Below are 18,979 nucleotides of genomic sequence, written 5' to 3' on the forward strand. Positions count from 1 at the left end.
TGTATCACACCAAGTAGCCACATACCATGCCAAGTAGCCACGTACCATGCCAGGTAGCCACACACCATGCCAAGTAGCCATGTACCACGCCAGGTAGCCATATACCACAGCATTTAGCCACACACCACTCCAAGTAGCCATGTACCATGCCAAGTAGCCACGTACCATGCCAGGTAGCCACGCACCACACCAAGTAGCCATGTACCATGCTGGGTAGCCACGCACCATGCCAGGTAGACACACACCATGCCAGGTAGCCATGTACCACCCCAAGTAGCCATATACCACATCATATAGCCACGCACCACACCAGGTAGCTATGTACCATGCCAGGTAGCCATGCATTGTGTCAGGTAGCCACGTACCACACCAGGTAGCCACATACATGACAGGTAGACACACACCACACCAGGCAGCCATGCACCATGCCAAGTTGCCACATACCACGGCAGGTTGCCATATACCACAGCATGTAGCCACACACCACGTCACATAGCCACATACCATGCCAGGTAGCCATGTACCATGGCAGGTAGGCATGTACTACACCAAGTAGCCACACATCATGCCAGGTAGCCATGTACCCCACCAGGTAGGCATGCATTGTGTCAAGTAGCCATATACCACACCAGGTAGCCACACACCATGCCAGGTAGCCATGTACCACGGCAGGTAGTCATGTACTATGCCAAGTAGCCACATATTATGCCAGGTAGCCATGTACCACACCAGGTAGCCACACACCATGCCAGGTAGCCATGTACTGTGCCAGGTAGACACACACCACGCCAGGTAGTTGCACACCATGCCAGCTAGCCATGTAGCATAGCCAGGTAGCCACACATTGTGCCAAGTAGCTACTCACAACACCAGGTAGCCACATATGACACCAGGTAGCCATGCACCATGTCAGCTAGCCACACACCATGCCATGTAGGCATGCATTGTGTCAGGGAGCCACACACCACGCCAGGTTGCCACGTACCATGCCAGGTAGCCATGTACCATGCTGGGTAGCCACATACCACACCGGGTAGCCGTGCACTGTGCCAGCTAGCCACACGCCGTGCCAGGTAGCCATGTACCATGCCAGGTAACCATGCACCATGGCAGGTAGCCACACACCATGGCAGGTAGCCACACGCCGTGCCAGGTAGCCATGCACCATGCCAGGTAACCATGCACCGTGGCAGGTAGCCACACACCATGGCAGGTAGCCACACGCCGTGCCAGGTAGCCATGTACCATGCCAGGTAACCATGCACCGTGGCAGGTAGCCACACACCATGGCAGGTAGCCACACACCGTGCCAGGTAGCCATGTACCATGCCAGGTAACCATGCACCATGGCAGGTAGCCACACACCATGGCAGGTAGCCACACGCCGTGCCAGGTAGCCATATGCCTTGCCAGGTAGCCACACGCTGTGCCAGGTAGCCATGTACCATGCCAGGTAACCATGCACCATGCCAGGTAGCCACACACCACGCCAGGTAGCCACACACCACGCCAGGTAGCCACACGCCGTGCCAGGTAGCCACACGCCGTGCCAGGTAGCCACATGCCACCGCGGTCGGTCCCCTGCGTGGGCTCCCCGCGGGGGGGGCAGCCCCCTGCCCGTGATTCTGCACCCTCCCCCCCCCACACACTCCGGGGGGGGGTCGCGGACACCCGGGGGGGGGGGGTCCCGGGGGACAAAAGCGACGCTGCGGGGATGGATCCCGCGGGGGGGGGGGGTGGCAGCTCCGTCCGTCGGCCGGGCCGGGAGGAGGAGGAGGAGGAGGAGGAGGAGGAGGAGGAGGAGGAGGAGGAAGGCGCCGCGCCCCTCCCGCTGCCGGTCGCCGCGGTGATGCGGGTGTGTCCGTGTGTGTGTGTGTCCCCCCCCCGCGTTCTGTGCGCAGCCTCCGTCGCCGTGGTGACGGCCGGGTGTCGGGGGGGGGGGGGGGGGGGATGATGGGGTGACAGGGTGGGCGCCGCCACCCAGCACCCCGATATCCCGCCCTGACCCCCCCACACCCCCCCACGGGGCTGCGACCACAGTTGCCCCCCCCCCCCTCCCGGGAAGGGTGCTGGATGGAAACCAGGGTGGGGCCACCCACGCCGCCCCCTCCCACCCCGCGATGCCCACGCAGGAGGGGCTGTCACGAGCACGTCGGGTCTCAGCACCCCCCCCCACACACACACTGGGGAGCGGGGCGGGGGGGGGGGGGGAGTGATGCGGGGGCGCGGGGAGGGAGGGGGGTGGTCCCCAAGGCAGGGCCAGGCTGTGACTGTGGGGCAGGGCCCATGTGGGGGCCCCCCCCCCGCTCCGTGTGTGTGTGATGGGAACCTGACACCCCCCACCCCCCCACCCCAGAGAGGGGGGGCTGGGGGGGGGCCCGGCACGTATAAATACAGCTCCCGGCTGCTTTGCCACGCAGGTGCCGGCGTGCACCCGCCGAGAGCCGGCACTGCCGCCCTGCCAGACCTCGGGGGACCCCACATCCCCCCCCCCCGCCCTTGGCCACCCCCCCCCGCTAGAGCCCCCCAGCTCCTGACCCACTTTCCCCCCCCCCCCCCCATCTCGAAAGCTGACCCGTATCCGTTTCGGTGGGGGTCAGTTACACCGCGCCGGGCAGCGCAGCCGCGGCTCGGGTAACGCAGCGGCTGGGGGGGGCGGTTGGGGGGGGGGGGTTGGGGCTGCAGCTCCCCCCCCCCCCCCCCCCCCCCCAACTCCACCAGGGCGGTAAGAGAGAGCCCGGCCATGAAAAAATCATGAGGCAACCAATCCCCGGGACCTATTTTCGGGAACAATAACCGGGCGCCGCGCTGACACCGGAGCCGGGGGGCCGGGGGGCCGGTGGCCGCGGGAGCCGTCGCCCGGCTCACGGGGGGTCTGAGTATTTTGGGGTGCAGAGCCCGTCCCTGGGTGCTCGCGATGCAGCGTGGCCGGGGGGGCCCTGTGGCTGCACCCACCCTGGCTGGGGGTGTGGGGGGGTCCCAGTTGGGCTGGGGGGATGGCAGGGCAGGAGTGGGGACTGCCCCCTGCACCCCTGTCCCCTCTTTTCCCCGCCCCCCCCCCCCCCCCCCCCCCCAGGCAGCACATCCACACCAATGTCACGAGCTTCAGGCGGTCTCAGCCCTGTGGGCGCTGGAGGACCCCACTGACGGGGGTGATGGGGGGTCCCAACCGTCGCCCCGGTGGGCTGGGGGCGGCCGTGACCCCGATCCACAGCTACCGGAGGGATTTGGGGCCCCAGGACAGATGGAGGCCGAGTGCCCCAAAGCAGGATAAAAGGTTTAAACTAATCAAAATGCCTGGCTAATTGGTAAGGCGCTTAGGGGCTGGCCGGGAGGCGGCGCGGCTGGAGGTGACCCGCAGCTGAATCAGAGGGGCCGGTAACCTTAACCCGCCGGGAACGGATACGCCGGCCCGCGCCCGGATCGGGTTCCCACCCAAGTTTTCCACCCGTGGCTCCGCGGCGGGACGGGCGAGAGCCGGGGGCCGCGGCGACGGACGGCGGAGTAGCCGCGCACCCCGAGGAGCCGGCCGGGGGGCTGCCGCCGTGCCTGGTCGCCCCCGGGGTCTCGGCGACAGCCCCGGTGCCCACCGCAATCTGGTTGGACTTTGTAATTTTACCTGCGGGTAATTAACCGGGCTGCGGCCCCCGGCATCCCCCCCCAACCCTCCTCCCCACTCACACCCCCCCCCCGGCTGTACCGAACCGCCCCACCGGGACCAGTGCGGCAGCGGCACCGGGGGCAGCGCACACGTCCCCGCGGGCTCAACCGGCCGGCCCCGCCGCGACGCCCGGGCTCGGGAGGGCCGGGGAGCCCCCGCCGACCCCCCGGGGGCCACCCCGCGCCGGCGGAAGATGCCAACGAATGGGATCCACCAGGTCCTGAAGATCCAGTTCGGGTTGATCAACTCCGAGAGCCGGTACCTGACGGCGGAGAGCTTCGGCTACAAGGTGAACGCCTCGGCGCCCAGCCTGAAGCGCAAACAGATCTGGACGTTGGAGCAGGATGAAGCCGACAGCTCCGTCGTCTTCCTCAAGAGCCACCTGGGCCGGTACCTGGGTGCCGATAAAGACGGGAAGGTGCGGTGCGAGGCCGAGCAGCCGAGCCGGGACGAACGTTTCAGCATCATCACCCAGTCGGACGGGCGCTGGGCGCTGCAGTCGGCCCCGCACCGGCGTTTTTTTCGGCGGCCGGGAGGATCAGCTCTCCTGCTTCGCCCCCAGCGTGACGGAGGGCGAGCTCTGGACCGTGCACTTGGCCATGCACCCCCAGGCCAACCTGCTGAGCGTCAGCCGCCGCCGCTACGCCCACCTCAGCGCCCACGAGGACGAAATCGCCACCGACAGCAACCTGCCGTGGGGGGTGGACGCCCTCATCACCCTCTGCTTCCAGGACAAGAAGTACAGCCTGCGCACCGCCGACGAGCGGTACCTGCGCTGCGACGGCACGCTGGTGCACGAACCCGGCGCCCGCACCGGCTACACCCTCGAGTTCAAAGCCGGCAAGTTGGCGTTCAAGGACTGCGACGGCAAATACCTGGCGCCCACGGGGCCCACCGGCACCCTCAAATCCGGTCGCAGCTCCAAGCCGGGCAAAGATGAACTCTTCGACCTGGAGGAGAGCCATCCCCAGGTGGTCTTCAGGGCGGCCAACGGCAGATACGTCTCGATCCGGCAGGGTAAGGGCTGCCTGCACCCCTGCGCCCCCCTGCCTGCACCCTGCCTGCACCCTGCCCCCCCTGCCTGCACCCTGCCTGCACCCTGCACCCCCTGCCTGCACCCTGCACCCCCTGCCTGCACCGTGCACCCCCCCTGCCTGCACCCTCCCTGCACCCTGCACCCCCTGCCTGCACCCTGCCTGCACCCTGCACCCCCCTGCCTGCACCCTGCACCCCCTGCCTGCACCCTGCACCCCCTTGCCTGCACCCTGCACCCCCTGCCTGCACCCTGCCTGCACCCTGCACCCCCTGCCTGCACTGTGCACCCCCCCTGCCTGCACCCTGCACCCCCCCTGCCTGCACCCTGCACCCCCTGCCTGCACCCTCCTGCCTGCACCCCCATGCCTGGACCCCCAAGCCTGCACCCCACCTGCACCCTGCACCCCACCTGCACCCTGCACCCCCTGCCTGCACCCTGCACCCCCTGCCTGCACCCTCCTGCCTGCACCCTGCACCCCCTGCCTGCACCCCCCCTGCCTGCACCCTGCCTGCACCCTGCGCCCCCCTGCCTGCACCCTCCTGCCTGCACCCTGCACCCCCTGCCTGCACCCCCCCCTGCCTGCACCCCCCCTGCCTGCACCCTGCACCTCCTGCCTGCACCCTGCCTGCACCCTGCACCCCCCCTGCCTGCACCCTGCCTGCACCCTGCACCCCCTGCCTGCACCCCCCCTGCCTGCACCCTGCACCCCCCCTGCCTGCACCCTGCGCCCCCCTGCCTGCACCCTGCACCCCCCCTGCCTGCACCCTGCACCCCCCTGCCTGCACCCTCCTGCCTGCACCCCCATCCCTGGACCCCCAAGCCTGCACCCTGCACCCCCCTGCCTGCACCCCACTGCCCGTGCCCCACTGCTCCCCCCCCTGCCTGCACCCTGCCCACCCCAGCAGCCCCGGGGGGGGGGAATCCCCAGGGATCGGCTCAGCCAAACGCACCCCCAGGCGTGAAAAACCGTGTGGGAGCACCCCCAGGAGCCCCGCCGCGGGAGGAGACCCTACAATAACAACGGGGGGGGAGGCTGCGGCCAGCGGGGCCGGGGGAGGCGGGGGGAGCAGCAGGGGGGCTGTGCAGGGCCCCACGGGGGTGCATAGGGGGGGTGGGTGGGGGTGTGGGCACGTGTAGGGTTCTGTGACCATGTGGGGGGGGGTGCGTGGGGCCCCGTGGGGGGTGTATAGGCGTGTTTGTGCGCACAGCACCCAGTGGGTGCGTGTGCAGGGCTCCGTGGGTGTGTACGGGGGGGGGTGTGTGTGCGCACACGTGTGCAGGGCTCTTCACGGCACGCACACACGTGTGCGCGGCTCTGTGGTGCTGCACACACGTGTGGGGCTCTGCCCGGCGCCCCGGGGAGGGGGGTACACGGCTGTGTTTGCACACTCACGCGTGTGCCCTCCCCGGAGATGGGGGGGGGGGGGGGTGCGGGTGTCCCTGGGGTCCCCGCTCGCTGCCGGCAGCGGTGGCTGTGCCACCCGCCTGGTCCCGCCGTCCCCGTGGGCACCAGGAAGGTGCCACCCCCCCCAATCCCCGCGCCGAGTGGCCGGGTGAGGGTGGCGGGCGGGCTATAAATAAGGGGTTTGTGCGCGGCGGCGAGCTGATTAACCAGCCCAATTAGGGAGGATTTAGCGCTGCTGCACGTGGCCGGTGCCCGCCGCGGCCGCTCTCCCCCCCCCCCCCCCGCAGGCGTCAACGTCTCGGCGAACCAGGACGAGGAGCTGAACCACGAGACCTTCCAGCTCCAGATCGACCGCGACACCAACAAGTGCAGCCTCCACACCAACACCGGCAGCTACTGGACCCTCGTGGCCCACGGGGGCATCCAGGCCGTGGCCACCGAAGTGTGAGTGGGGCCGTGCCTGCGGTGTGGGGGGGGGGGGAGGCTCCGGGGAGGAGAGGGGACCCCCCCCACCCCGAGGTTGTGCCGATTCACGGTGTCTCTCCGCCGCCAGCGCTGCCAACACCATGTTTGACATCGAGTGGCGGGGGCGGCGGGTGGCCCTGCGCGCCAGCAACGGCCGCTACGTCTGCACCAAGAAGAACGGGCAGCTGGCGGCCGTCAGCGACGTGGTGGGTAAGTGCCGGGGGGGGGGGGAGTGGGTCCCGGTGTGGGCCCCCAGCACCCCGGGGTGCTCAAGGCCGGGGGTTCCCCCGCGCAGGGGAGGATGAGGAGTTCACCCTGAAGCTGATCAACCGCCCGATGCTGGTGCTGCGGGGCGAGCACGGCTTCGTCTGCTGCCACCGCGGCTCCAACCTCCTCGACTCCAACCGCTCCGTCTACGACGTCTTCCACATCAGCTTCAGCGACGGCGCCTACCAGATCCAAGGTGGGCAACGGGCCGAGGCGGGGGGGGGCCTAAGGCGGGGGGAGGGGGGGGGGGTGGTCTGGCCAGACCCCGCTGACGCCCCCGCCGCCGGGGATTCTTTGCAGGTCAAGGGGGCAAGTTCTGGTACGTGGCGAGCAGCGGGTCGGTGTGCAGCGACGGGGACCTCTCCGAGGATTTTTTCTTCGAGTTCCGGGAGCGGGGCCGCGTCGCCATCAAAGGGAAGAACGGGCGGTACCTGCGCGGGGACCCGGCCGGCGCCCTGCGCGCCGACAGCGAGTCCGTGCTGCGGGCCACGCTCTGGGAGTACTGACCCGGCCCGGCCCCTGGTCCTGTGTGTCCCCCAATTCCCTACCCCAGCACCCCCCAGCCCACCCCGCTCCCAGGCTGGCCGGGGGGGGGGGGTGGGGGTGTGTGGAGGGGACACACGAGCTCGTCCCCAGGCAGAGGGTGGCGATGCAGCTGGTCGGTGGCACCCTCCGTGTCCCCGACCCCCCCCCCCCCCCCCCCCCCGACTCATTAAATGCAGCCTGGATGACACCGGCGCGGCGCCTGTCTTTTCCTTCCCCTCCCCGTGCCCAGCCCTGGGGGGCTGGAACCCCCCCCAGCACCTCGGGAAAAGGGCTGATCCTGCTTCAGCATCCCGGCCCTGCCTGCTCCTCTGGGACACAGGGACACCCCCCCCCCCCACCCCGGGGGTGCCGCAGGGGATGGGGGGCTCGCCAAAGGCAACCCACGGCGGGCAGGGAGAAGGAGGGGGTGCAGCCTGGCAGAGGGCAGGGTTTGGGAGGGGGGTGATGGCGGGGGGGGTACCCTGACAGTGGCAGCCCCCCGGGGAGCTGGCAGGGCCCTGCTGGGAGATGGAAAGGAAAGAGACGGGCACTCGCTGAGCGGCACGATCGTTTTCATGGCAGACGACAGATTTACAGACACTGGAGCGGTGCGGGGAAGGACTGGGCCAAACCCTGCCGCACCACCACAGAAATACAAGATCATTTATAGAAACAACGGGGGAGCGGAAAAAAAGAAAAACCCCTCCCCTGCCCAGCAGAAAACGGGGCTCCCCCGGGGCGGGTGCCCGCTGGGGGCACCCTGGCACAGCACCCTGTTTGTCCTGATCCTGAAAGGCAAGGCGGCACTGGGGGGGGAGGGGGGGCCACAGCCCACAGCCGGCACAGCGCAGGCGGCCGCCGGGAGAGCACTAAAACTACCACGGCTAAAACGATCCACAAGACACCACGGCCCCGGGGAAGGGGGGGGACGGGGGGGGGAGGTTCCCAGCTGGGCTGGGGAGGGGGACACGGGGACACGTACACGGCAGGGCTGGGCCGGGGCCAGCCCAGAAGCCCCCGCTCTGCCGCCGGAGCCCCGCGACCCTCCGGTGCTGCCGACAACACGACCACAAAACACGCACACACACGCGACCCCACCCTCCCCCCCCCCCCCTCACCACCAGCACTCCCGCCCAGACCCACTTCTGGCTGGATTTGGAGGGGGGGGGGGTGTCTCACCCTGCTGCTGGGCCCAGTGGGGGCACCCGCCCCGGCCGGCAGGGCTCGGGGCCCCCAGGACGCACTGGCCACCCCCTGCCCCCCTCGTGCCCCCCCCCCCCCCCCACCGCTCACAGGAGAACAAGGCTGGGGTTGCGCAGCTGCCGGTAGATGTGCAGGAGCTTCTCTGCCGTCGCGGCTCCCTCCTCGCCCAGGGACGCCCGGTCGCGGAGGGTCTGCGCTTCCTTCAGCAGCGTCTGCGCCGGGAGAAAGGCGGCTCGAGGGACGTGCGGCGGCGGTGGGGGGGGGGGGGTGTTCTCCAAGGGCATACCCCCCCCCCCCCCCCCACCCTTGGGGAATGGGACTGGGGGCTCGGTGGGCGCCCACCTCGTGGTTGGCCTGGATCTGGCGCAGGTACTGCATGCGGAGGTCGGGGGGGCCCGAGCCCTGCGCCGCTTGCTCCAGCACCAGCGCCTGTGGGGAGCCGAGAACTCAGGAGCTGGGAGCCACCCCCCCCCCCCCAAAAAAAAATCCCCAGGGAGCCCGGAGCCTCCGGGGAGCCCCGGCACCAGGCAGGAGCCAAGCCTCTCCCACAGCGCCTGGCACCGCTGGAAGGCTGCCAGTCCCCCCCCCCCCCCCCCCCCAGCTCCGTTTAGCTGCCGAACGTTCCCAGGTGCCATTCCCCGGGCACCTCCTGGGGCTCCGTGGCCCAAGGACGGGGGTCTGTGACGCCAGAGGCCAAGCCACGCCGGGCTCTTTGCCACACGGTGGTGCCAGAGAAACCCTCCCGGTTTGCTTGGGGTCCGTCCCCCCCCCCTGCTCCCGGCCCCACGCGTACCTGGATGCGCCGGATGACGGCGTGGTGCATCCTGCACATGTCGGCCAGGGACGGGCTCTCCATCAGGATCTCCACGGCCTGGATGGGGCCCGCCGGGCTCAGGTCGTTCATGGCCACCTGCGACACCGAGCGCATCCTCACCGCAACCAGCGCCGGGGAGGGGCGGGGAGTAAGAGCCACCCCAGGACCCTTCCCCACGGGCACAGCGCTCCCCAAAAAGCTCTCCTTCCCCGTCCCTACTCCGCACCGCCCCCCCCCCCCCCAACCCCATCTACTTTCCAGCCTGCTACAGGGAAACGCAGCGGAGACGCTGCCAGCCCAGTTGGGCGCATCGAGACCCGGTGCCCCGAGGGGCATTTGCCCCCATCCGGGCTCCGGTGGCCACCCAGGCGAGCCCTCGCCCGCTCCTTCAGCCCCGGCGCCGCTGGACGGACGGGGTGCCCCTCGGGCTGCCACCCCAGCGGATTTAACCCGGCAGGTTTATCCCCGGGCAGCATTAACGCGCGATTAGAGCTCCCGAGCGTGAATCGCCCCGAGCCGGCGTGCAGACGGCTGCGCCCCTCGGCGCAGGATCAGCCAGCCGCGGTGGGAGAGCCGGGCGGCAAGGGGTCTTTTTCCTTTGCATGTAAGAGGGGGGGGAATTTTTGCATTAAAGGTGTGTGGTGGTGGTGGGGGGGGGCGGGGATGAGCTGCAGCGGATCGCGGTTACACCCCGAATCCAGCGGCGGTTTCCCCTCGCTTTGCAGAGCCGGCAAAGCGCAGCCCGGCCGAAACGGCGGGGAAAGCCCAATTCTTCCTGCAGCCAAGGTCGGGGCTCGGCGAGCTTCTGAGGCTACTGCGGCTCAGCGGGGCTGGGCAAGAGATGGCCAGGAGCAGTAGCCACACCGCTCCAGTGGGAAGGCAGCGGCGAAGAAGACCCGCTGCGGGCCCGCGAGGGGATGCCGGGAGGGGAGGGGGCATCTGCTTTTGCCTTCGTAAAACCAGCCAGCCGTGCAGGGATGCAGCAGCAGCAGCCCACCGCTGCGGCGTGGAAGCGAGAACATCACGGGGCGGGGCACAGACGGGCTTGGAGATGGGGGCAAGTGGCCGCAGGCTTTGGGAAGTCCAGGGTTGGGAGAAGAGGGACCGGCAAGGCAGCCTGTCCAGCCCAGCACACGAACCCCAGCCCCACAGCCAGCAGGTTCCCAGGTGTCCAGACCCACGGCCGGGGGGGTCAGCGCGGCGAGGCCGTACATCGCCCGGCTCCCCGGCAGAAGCGAGGGGCTGTGGGACAGGGCTGGCACCGTGCGAGCTGGGCGCAGGGAATTTCTCTAGCGGGGCTAACCCATTCCTTGCCTCTCGGACAAGCAGCTGCACCTCGCCTCCGTCCGGCGCCGCGCCGCGCACCGATGCCACCTCGCTGTTGCTCAGCCCCTCGGCGCCAGGGTTCTCGGCCAGCAGCCAGCGCAGCGTGGCACAGCTCAGCGGGACGTCTGGGGACCAAAGGAGAGAAAGCAGAAGTCGTTACGCCGTTGAAAAGTCCCTCCCCTGGGGCTCAGCAGCTCCGCTCCGGCCCGAGCGGTGCGGGAGGGAGCGGGCGGGCGCCTGGTGCAGCCCCTGCGAGGCCAGGGATGACGCAGGGGGTGGTGGTGGGGGGTCCTTCCCCTCCCCACTGGGACAAGCTGAGCTTCCAGGTGCCAGCCCATGAGCAGAGACGTGCTGAAGTGAGGAAGGGGCTGGTGACCCCCCCACACCCTTCCCAGGCTGCTCGCACGGGCTGTGACAGTGCCACCCTGGCCTCTCCTGGGATGGCCCCCAGCAGCTCCCGGGATGCTCCTCTCCAGGGACCCACCTGAGCCGGAGGTTTTCAGCGCGTTTTTCAGCAGCTCCGAGGACACCCTGATGGACGCTGCCGAGGGGGGCAGGTTTTCCTCTCCCGGGGCGGGCGGCAGCTCGTTGGATTTCACCCCCTCGGGCTCAGTCTGCTCCCGGGACACTTTGAGGAAGGTCTCCACAGGGTCTGGGGGGGCGGGGGGGGCTGCTGCTGGCGGGGAAGCATCCGGCCCGGGGAGGCTGCTCTCAAAACTGAGGCACTGGAGCATGTCAATGGTGCATTCGCTGAGGGGCAGGCAGATCCCCTCTCTGTCCGGGGAGAGGATGGGTGAGTCGTCGGGCAGGAGGTCGTCCAGGGCCTCGGAGGAGTCGGAGCCGCTGCCCAAAATATCCCGTAAACTGTAGTAGAGGGCACAGGAGATGGTCAGAGGCAGGTCGAGCTTGGTGTCCGCGGCAGAGCCGAGGGGCAGCGTCAGCTCCCTCTTGTTCCCGGGGAGGAGCTGGTCGATGGGGAAGGTGAAGGTGGTGGCCGAATCCACAGATTCCTCCTCTAAGGCACAGGGGCTGGCCAGGAGCTGAACGCAGAGGGTCCAGCCCTCCTCCAGGCTGTACTCGCTGCAGTTCTCCAGCAGGCAGGAGATGGTGACGGTATCTTGGAGCAGGAGGCAGCTCCAGTTGGCAGTGACAGTGCAAGCAATGGGCTTCTGGCCTTCTTGGCTGGACAGCAAAGCGGCGCTCACGTTCATCACCTGGTTCAGGCTGGCCAGGGCTCGGTTCTTTTGGTCCACCGCCTTCTTCAGGAAGGAAACTCTGCAAGGACAAAGCGTCGGGGTTGAAACAGCGGGAGGGACGGCGGCTGGGAGGCTGGGTCAGCGATGGGAGCGTGGCAAAGGCTGCTGCACCAAGGGTGCTGCGCCGCCGCGGCGGATGAACCGAGCAGCCAGCCCCTGGCACGAGCCCGGCGCCCTGGGTCACCCCAGAAACGCGCCCCCCCCCGGGGGACCCACGCTGCCCACGAGCCCCTCCGCCCACCCCCCCACCCTCCCCAAGGAGCAGCTCCGGCCAACCAGACCCTGGGGAATCCCCCTGTAAAAAGGTGGGTGGGATTCACCCGCGTCCCCCCCTCCCACGTGCCTGCCCTGCCTGTTCCCGCCGTCTTGGCAAGCGCCGCGGGGCGTCTGGGAGCGCCTGGCACCCTGCCTTTCCCACCTTCTGCCGCCGAGGCTGTAAACACCAGCCCGCCCGCAGCGCCGCAGCCTTTAAATATTTTTTTTTTTTTCAATCCTACCAAGGTCGGGGGGGGCCCCCCCCCCGGCCCCATTCCCAGCCAGGCTCCCCGCGCTCCGGCGAGGTAAAGGTCGGAGCGGTTACTGCCGGAGAGCTCAGGGCCGGTGCGCAGCGACCCGACTCGGCGCCGGGGAACGCGGCGGCTCGCAGAGCACGAGAGCAGCCCTGTACCTCTCCGAGGTGTTGCCTATCCCGGACAGCAGCTCCTTAATCCTCCGGCCGGCCTCGGCGGGCGTCAGCTCCACGTCGGGGTCCTCGGGGCTGCACAAGCCGCAGGTCATGAGGCGGCCTTTGGCAGACAAGGCCAACAGCTCCGATTCACCTGCGGGCAGAGATGGGGGAAGGTCAGGCAACGAGGGGATGAAGCGGGGGGCCAGGGAGGCAGCCGGGGCTTCCCTGATGGCTGGGGAGGGGGGGATGCAGGGGGACGGGGGAAGCACAGGATGGCACTGCCTGCCCCAGGACAGCGGGAGTTGGAGGTGTCACCTCTGTCTGCGGAGGGAGGGGTACGATGGAGACAGGACACGGACCGTGGCAGCGCCCCCCCCCCTCCCCGAGAAGGGAAACACCCCCCACCCCCTCATGCCTGCCCTGTCCCCACCACCCCCAGCCATGCGTCCCAGAGCTGGCCGCCCCCCAGCCAAGACCAGCAGCGGCTGGTTGGGGACACACACACACACACTGGGAGAGGTGGCCACGGCGCCCTGGGAGCCAGCGCTGCCATGCAGGGTCCCCAGCAGCGAGACGCATGCAGCGAGCAGGGCCGGGCTGCCTGCCTCACCCTCTCCTGGGTGACCCCCCTCAACCCCCCCGAAATTTCTGTTCCGACCCCATCCTGCCCCGTGCGACGGGCTCAGCTCCGGCTACGCGATGTTTTTTCCTCCCTGCCCCCCCCCCCCCCCAATCTAGGCACTCTGCTCTTTCCCTCGCAAGGGAGCACGCTGCCCTCGCCGCGGTGGGGGCCGGGGAGGGGACACACACACACACACACACACACACACACACATTTAGCACCCGAGCTGCGGGCGCAGCACGTGCAGGCTGCGAGCGGCTGCGCGGGAGCTCCCGGTCCAGGCAGCAGCATGCCCAAACCCCCCCTTTCCGGGGTGCTGCTGGTGGTCCCCGCTCGCCCCGGGGGCTCCCCGCGGGCTGCTCTCCGTGCGGGGAGCCCGAGGGGACAGGCAGGGCTGGCGCCAGTGTCCCATGGGAACCGGGGTGGACCGGCCGCCTCCGGCAACGCCGAGCGGAGAGGGAACCGCGGCCGGGCGGGGAAGAGCCGGAGCTGCCAGCACACCTCGCGTTCAGCCCGAGTCGGCATGCTCGACAGAAACGACTTACAAAAACGAGGGGAGTCAACAAGAACGGATGGAGGACGGAGCCCAATCTGGACCGTAAGGAGGGGTGGAGACGTGCGGGCCGGAATAGGCGGCTATCCTGCCCCGCTCCACCCCAAGACCCAGCGCACGCCCCGCTGCCGGCAGTACCTTCTGACGCCCGAGACGACAAGGAAAGAGCCACAACGCTACAGATACTTAAACTGGCCGGAGACAGGACGGGAGGCAGGACGCCGGCGCAGCTCTCCGCGTCCTCGGGGTCGGAGGAATCGCCGACCCAGTCCAGGTCGACGGCGGAGATGTCCGAGTGCGTGCTGTAATACATCCGGCTGCCGCTGCCGCAGGCGGCGCAGAGAATGGGCCCACGTAAGTAGTACTCCCTGAGCTCCGGCACCGTCGCCTCCTCTCTCTGATCCGCCTTGACGGCCACCATCTTCCCGTAGTGGCCCACGGCCACCACGCAGTCACAGCCAGCATCTCCGAAGAGCTGCTCGTCCTCGGCGTCCTCCGCCGCCCTCCGCTCCGTTCTCAAGGCCCCGATGAAGACGATGGGTTCCTCCAAATGATGGAGGATCTTGACGGGAGGTTCTTGGTTCGAAACGTCGTGGCAGCCGTCGACGGCCGGCGAAGAGCTGAGGACCTTCAGCGGCACGGAGCAGAGCTGTCCGTCCGGGAAGCCGCAGAGGATCATAGGAGAGTCCAGCAGGGCAGCGTCGATCCCGAAGAGCAGGCTGAAGAGGGGCTCTTCCAGCACGAAGCCCCCCGAGCACCACAGCCCCTCCCCGGACCCCACGGTGCCGGGGGAGGACGCGCAGCACAGGACGGGCAGGAAGCGGGAGGGCGGGCCGTCCCCCTCGTCCCCGGGCTGGGGGCCGGGGCAGAAGCCCACCTCGTTGACCTGCCGGTACGGGGGACTCTCCTGCTCGGGGTGCGGAAGCTCGTGCAGTTTCATCCACCATTTGCCGTGAGCCTGGGACAAGGTGATGACGAAGTTGTTGAGCAGAGTGAACATGCACAGGCTGGAGTCTGGGAAGATGCAGGCGTCCGAGTCCACGGGAAAGACGCCGGAAGGGCAATTGCTTTCTTGGCCGTCGCCGTCCGTCTGCTCCATTAACCTTCAAGCAGAGAGGGAAGAGCTCTCAGCCAAGCCATGGGGCGAAGCCAGCGCTTCCCTTGGCCGCCTCTTACCCTGGCCCTCAGAAACGAGCTCCCCGCAGCGCGGCTTTTAGCGTCTGCTGCGAGAGCGGCGACCCGGAGAGAAGCCAGAGCTCCAAAGCGCTTAACTCGGGGAGGACGGGCAGGGGGAGAGGGACGGGCAGGGGGAGAGGGACGGGCAGGGGGAGAGGGACGGGCAGGGGGAGAGGGACGGGCAGCGGGAGAGGGACGGGCAGGGGGAGAGGGACGGGCAGCGGGAGAGGGACGGGCAGGGGGAGAGGGACGGGCAGCGGGAGAGGGACGGGCAGCGGGAGAGGGACGGGCAGCGGGAGAGGGACGGGCAGCGGGAGAGGGACGGGCAGCGGGAGAGGGACGGGCAGCGGGAGAGGGACGGGCAGCGGGAGAGGGACGGGCAGCGGGAGAGGGACGGGCAGCGGGAGAGGGACGGGCAGGGGGAGAGGGACGGGCAGGGGGAGAGGGACGGGCAGCAGGAGAGGGACGGGCAGCAGGAGAGGGACGGGCAGCGGGAGAGGGACGGGCAGCGGGAGAGGGACGGGCAGCGGGAGAGGGACGGGCAGCGGGAGAGGGACGGGCAGCATCACCGCCGTCGTGGGAAGCAGCCCCGGGGCTCTGGGGCTACCAGAACGGCGCTGGCTCGTGCCCCCGGGGAGGGTGATGACCCGCTCACCTGCTCTGCTGCTCCAGGGAGACGCAGTAAATGCCACTGTGGGCACAGAGGATGTAAAGCTGCCGGGGTTGGGGCAGCAGCTCCACGTGCCACACCTGATCAGGGCACCGGTACACGGCCTGGGTGGGGAAGAAAAAGAATTGTCACCCGGAGGGGACGGAGGCGAGCCCTGCTCACCCGCGCGGGGTGAAGAAATAAAACCAAGCGCTGGGCGACCCGAGAGCAACTGGGAATTGAAGCAGGTAATTCCTGCAAGAGCAGATTACAAAGAGTTCCCCCAGGATGGATCGCGGGGCGGCCGCGAAGGGGGGTGATGGGGCAGCCCGTCCCTCGCCCTCCCCGAGGGGAAGGGAAAGAGCGATCAGGAAGCCGGTACGCGCTCTACTTTCCTGAGAAGGAGCGCAGTGTAGGAGGCAAATCCTGATATTACAGCGGTGGCTTTCTTAGACGTGATAATAAGAACAAATTAAAAAAAGAAGCTGTGTATAACTCAACACGACGACCGCTGTTAGTCACAGCAAAGACAATAGCAAAAACCTTTGTAGGTGAGAAATGAGAGACGTCACTTCGCTCGGGGAGGGGAAAAAACCCTTTCTACTTTAATTAAACGTTTGTCTCATAAACTCAGGAGAAGGGCAGCACCCCCCGCCCCAGAAGGGGCCGAGGAGCCAGGTGAGGGGGGTCTGGAAATTTGGTTGTGGATGGGAGGGGGGGGGGACTGTGGGAAGGATTTTGCCCCTCCAAGAGTGGGCGATCGGTGACCCGACCGGCGTCCCCGTCACCTTCACCCTGCGCTGGGACATCAGCCCTACGGGACGCCGTCCCCGCAGCACCCTCCTGGGGGGTCTGTGTGTATGGGGGGGGGGGGGCTGTGGGGTGAAGCCCCCCCCGCCCCCCTCCGTCCTGCCAGGCCGCTCACCTTCAGCACTTTCCCCTCCTGGTCGTAGACGTAGACGAACTCGCTGCCGTTGGAGAGGTAGATCTCGTTCTCGTGGCACAGCACCCGGGGCTTGCCGGCCACCAGCCCCCCCACCGGGCAGCAGAAGCCGGCCAGGTAATCCACCCTGTGCCCCACATGCGCCATGGTGCCGGGAGCGCGCGGTGCCAGCCTGGGGGGTGCGGGGATGGGGACGGGGCGGGGGGTCAGGGCTTTTTTTTTTTTTTTTTTTTGAAAGGGGGGGCTCCCCACGCTCGAGTGGCTGCCGAGGGGGGAAGGGACCCCCTCTGCTGAGCCCAGCACCCCCCTCCCAGGGCTGCTGGCAGCCCCAGCCGTGCGGTTACCCAGTCCCACAGCCCGCCCCCCCCCCCCAAACCCACAGCCACCCCCCCAACCTCCCACTCCCAGTCCCATCCAAGCACCAACCCCAGTCCCCCAACGCGCCCATTACCAATCCCAGCCCCCCCCCAGCCCAAATTCCCACAGCCCCCCCCAACCCCCTCAGCCCCACACCCATTCCCCCCCCAACCTCCCACTCCCAGTCCCCCAACGCGCCCATTACCCATCCCAGCCCCCCCCAGCCCCAATTCCCACAGCCCCCCCCAACCCCCTCAGCCCCACACCCATTCCCCCCCAACCTCCCAGTCCCCCAACGCGCCCATTACCCATCCCAGCCCCCCCCCCAGCCCCAATTCCCACACCCCAAATCCATCCATCCATCCATCCATCCATCCATCCATCCATCCATCCCGCCCCACACCTCGCCACCCCCCCAGCTCCACCCACCCCCTTTCCCCAGCCTCTCCAACCCTCCACCTCCCCCCCCTTTACACATTTCCTTCCCCCCCCCCCCCCCCCGTTCCCTCCCGGTGGGGCTGCGGGTACCGGGCGGGGGGCGCGGGCGGCTCCGCTTTACGGCTGCGCGGCGGCCGCCGCAATGGGCGGGGAGTTTGCGACAGAGGCCGTAAAGCCGCGATGGGCGGGCCGGGGCCGGTACGGGGGAAGGATGGGTGGGTGAAAAAAAAAAAAAAAAAAAAAGCAAAAAACCCAAACAACAAACCAAGCCCACACACCCCAAAACCACCCCCCAACCCCCCCTCCCGGGGCGCGGGGACCGGCGAGGGCGCAGAGAGGAGCGAGGTGATACCGGCGGCAGCAGCTTTATTAACGGCGAGTGGGGGACCGGGGCCTGTCCCTGCCCCACAGCCCCCCCCCACCGCGTCCCGTCCCGTGGGGTGGGGGTGTGGGATGGACATCCCCCCCCCCCCCCCCCCCCCGATTTAGCTGTTTTCCCCCCGGTGCGGGGGCTGGGGGGGGCTGGGGGGTCTGCGGGCGGGCTGGGGGGGGCGGCGGGGGGGGGCGCGGGGGGGGCCGCGGGCGCGGCTGAGCTGGTCCACGAAGGCCTCGACCTCGGCGAAACGCGCCGACAGCCGCCCCAGCTGCTCCTTCAGGCCGCTGAAATCCCGGTACAGATCGTCCAGAGCCCCCGAGAGCGACCGGATCCTGCGTGGGGGGAGAGTTTGGTGGGGGTGAGGCCGCGGGAACCAACCCCCCCCCCCCCAAACCCCCCCCCACCCCCCCCCGGGGCCGGGCTCGCCGCCCCCTCCTCACCTCCCGTAGTCGGGCAGCACGTTCTGGTGGTCGAAGAGCAGCAGGTTCCTCATCTGGGAGGTGATGGCGAACTTCCAGTTCTCCAGGACCAGCGTCAGGTTGGCGCAACCCTTTGCCGGTGCCCTCGGGGCTTGTGGGGGGGACACACACGCACAGAGGGGGTTGGCACCCCAAAAACCATCCCACCCCCCCCACCCGGCTGTGGGAGCCCCGAGCTGGTGATGGGGAGGGGGGTTTAGGTTGAGTTACCGTCTGCTCCGCCGTCCCACGCCGCCGGCTGCCGCTTCGCCTCGACGGCACAACCCAGCGCCGCGAGGAGCAGGAGGGGAAGGAGATGCGACATGGCCACGACTGTGGGGAGAACGGGGGGGGTACCCCAACAGTCCCGGGACAGGCACCCCGAGGGCGTCGTGTCCCCGAGGGCTGAGCCGGGCACGTGGGAGTGGGAACCCCCTTTTTTTTTTTTTTTTTTTGCCTCCGACCCGGGCGGAGGTGCGGGACGAGGCGGCCGCTCGCTTCTCCCGGCTCTGGCTTCGCGCCGGGGTTTCTCTTCCTTCCCCCTTTTTCAACCCGCGGGCCTGGCGCCGGGCCCGGCCGCACGCGGCTCCAGCGCTGATTGCAAACAGCCGCAGCGGGACGGGGCGTCGAGGTGATGGGGCACAGCGTGTGTGCGTCGTGTGTGTGTCCGTGTCCCGTTCCACACCACCCCCCCCCCCCCCCAACCTTCCTAAATCCACCCCACTGGGAGCGAGCGGCGTGTCCCAGCCCCGGTGCGTAACAGAGCGCGGGAGGCACGGCGC

General features: G+C 68.7%; 2 protein-coding genes across 6 annotated transcripts; one reads left to right on the forward strand and one right to left on the reverse strand.

Annotated features, from left to right (window-relative positions):
• The first annotated feature begins 3,300 nt into the window (after positions 1 to 3,300).
• Positions 3,301 to 7,565, forward strand: FSCN2 (fascin actin-bundling protein 2, retinal). Its single transcript, XM_042802779.1, is given in 6 exon segments — positions 3,301 to 4,178; positions 4,180 to 4,678; positions 6,390 to 6,546; positions 6,656 to 6,777; positions 6,863 to 7,030; positions 7,135 to 7,565. Coding segments are annotated over 6 exon segments (1,476 nt in total). The 5' UTR covers positions 3,301 to 3,854; the 3' UTR covers positions 7,341 to 7,565.
• A 349-nt stretch (positions 7,566 to 7,914) lies between these two features.
• FAAP100 (FA core complex associated protein 100) lies at positions 7,915 to 18,902 on the reverse strand. Of its 5 annotated transcripts, none has more exons than XM_042802715.1 (10): positions 17,454 to 17,583; positions 16,551 to 16,740; positions 15,632 to 15,750; positions 13,939 to 14,903; positions 12,626 to 12,776; positions 11,187 to 11,977; positions 10,712 to 10,827; positions 9,356 to 9,472; positions 8,905 to 8,991; positions 7,915 to 8,774 (listed from the first exon to the last, which is right to left on the reverse strand). In XM_042802715.1, exons 2-10 carry the CDS (start codon positions 16,713 to 16,715, stop codon positions 8,649 to 8,651), a joined length of 2,637 nt encoding a protein of 878 aa, XP_042658649.1. In that variant the 5' UTR covers positions 16,716 to 16,740; positions 17,454 to 17,583; the 3' UTR covers positions 7,915 to 8,648. The 5 variants fall into 5 exon arrangements, with proteins under 5 accessions (XP_042658649.1, XP_042658648.1, XP_042658651.1 ...); XM_042802714.1 differs by having other exon boundaries at positions 10,691 to 10,827; XM_042802717.1 differs by lacking the exon at positions 17,454 to 17,583 and having other exon boundaries at positions 10,691 to 10,827; positions 16,551 to 16,911.
• Positions 18,903 to 18,979: the final 77 nt, after the last annotated feature.

The sequence above is a fragment of the Tyto alba genome, unplaced genomic scaffold (assembly GCF_018691265.1).
Source record: "Tyto alba isolate M040663 unplaced genomic scaffold, T.alba_DEE_v4.0 Super-Scaffold_39, whole genome shotgun sequence".
Taxonomy (NCBI): Eukaryota; Metazoa; Chordata; class Aves; order Strigiformes; family Tytonidae; genus Tyto; species Tyto alba.

What these genes read in the sequence shown, in the direction of transcription:
- FAAP100 (XM_042802714.1), bottom strand. Translation starts at nt 16,715, where the DNA reads ATGGCGCATGTGGGGCACAGGGTGGATTACCTGGCCGGCTTCTGCTGC. An exon ending in AGGAGGGGAAAGTGCTGAAG is followed by an intron (nt 15,751 to 16,550) that starts GTGAGCGGCCTG and finishes TTCCCCACCCAG; the next exon opens with GCCGTGTACCGGTGCCCTGA. An exon ending in AGATCCAGGCCAACCACGAG is followed by an intron (nt 8,775 to 8,904) that starts GTGGGCGCCCAC and finishes CTCCCGGCGCAG; the next exon opens with ACGCTGCTGAAGGAAGCGCA.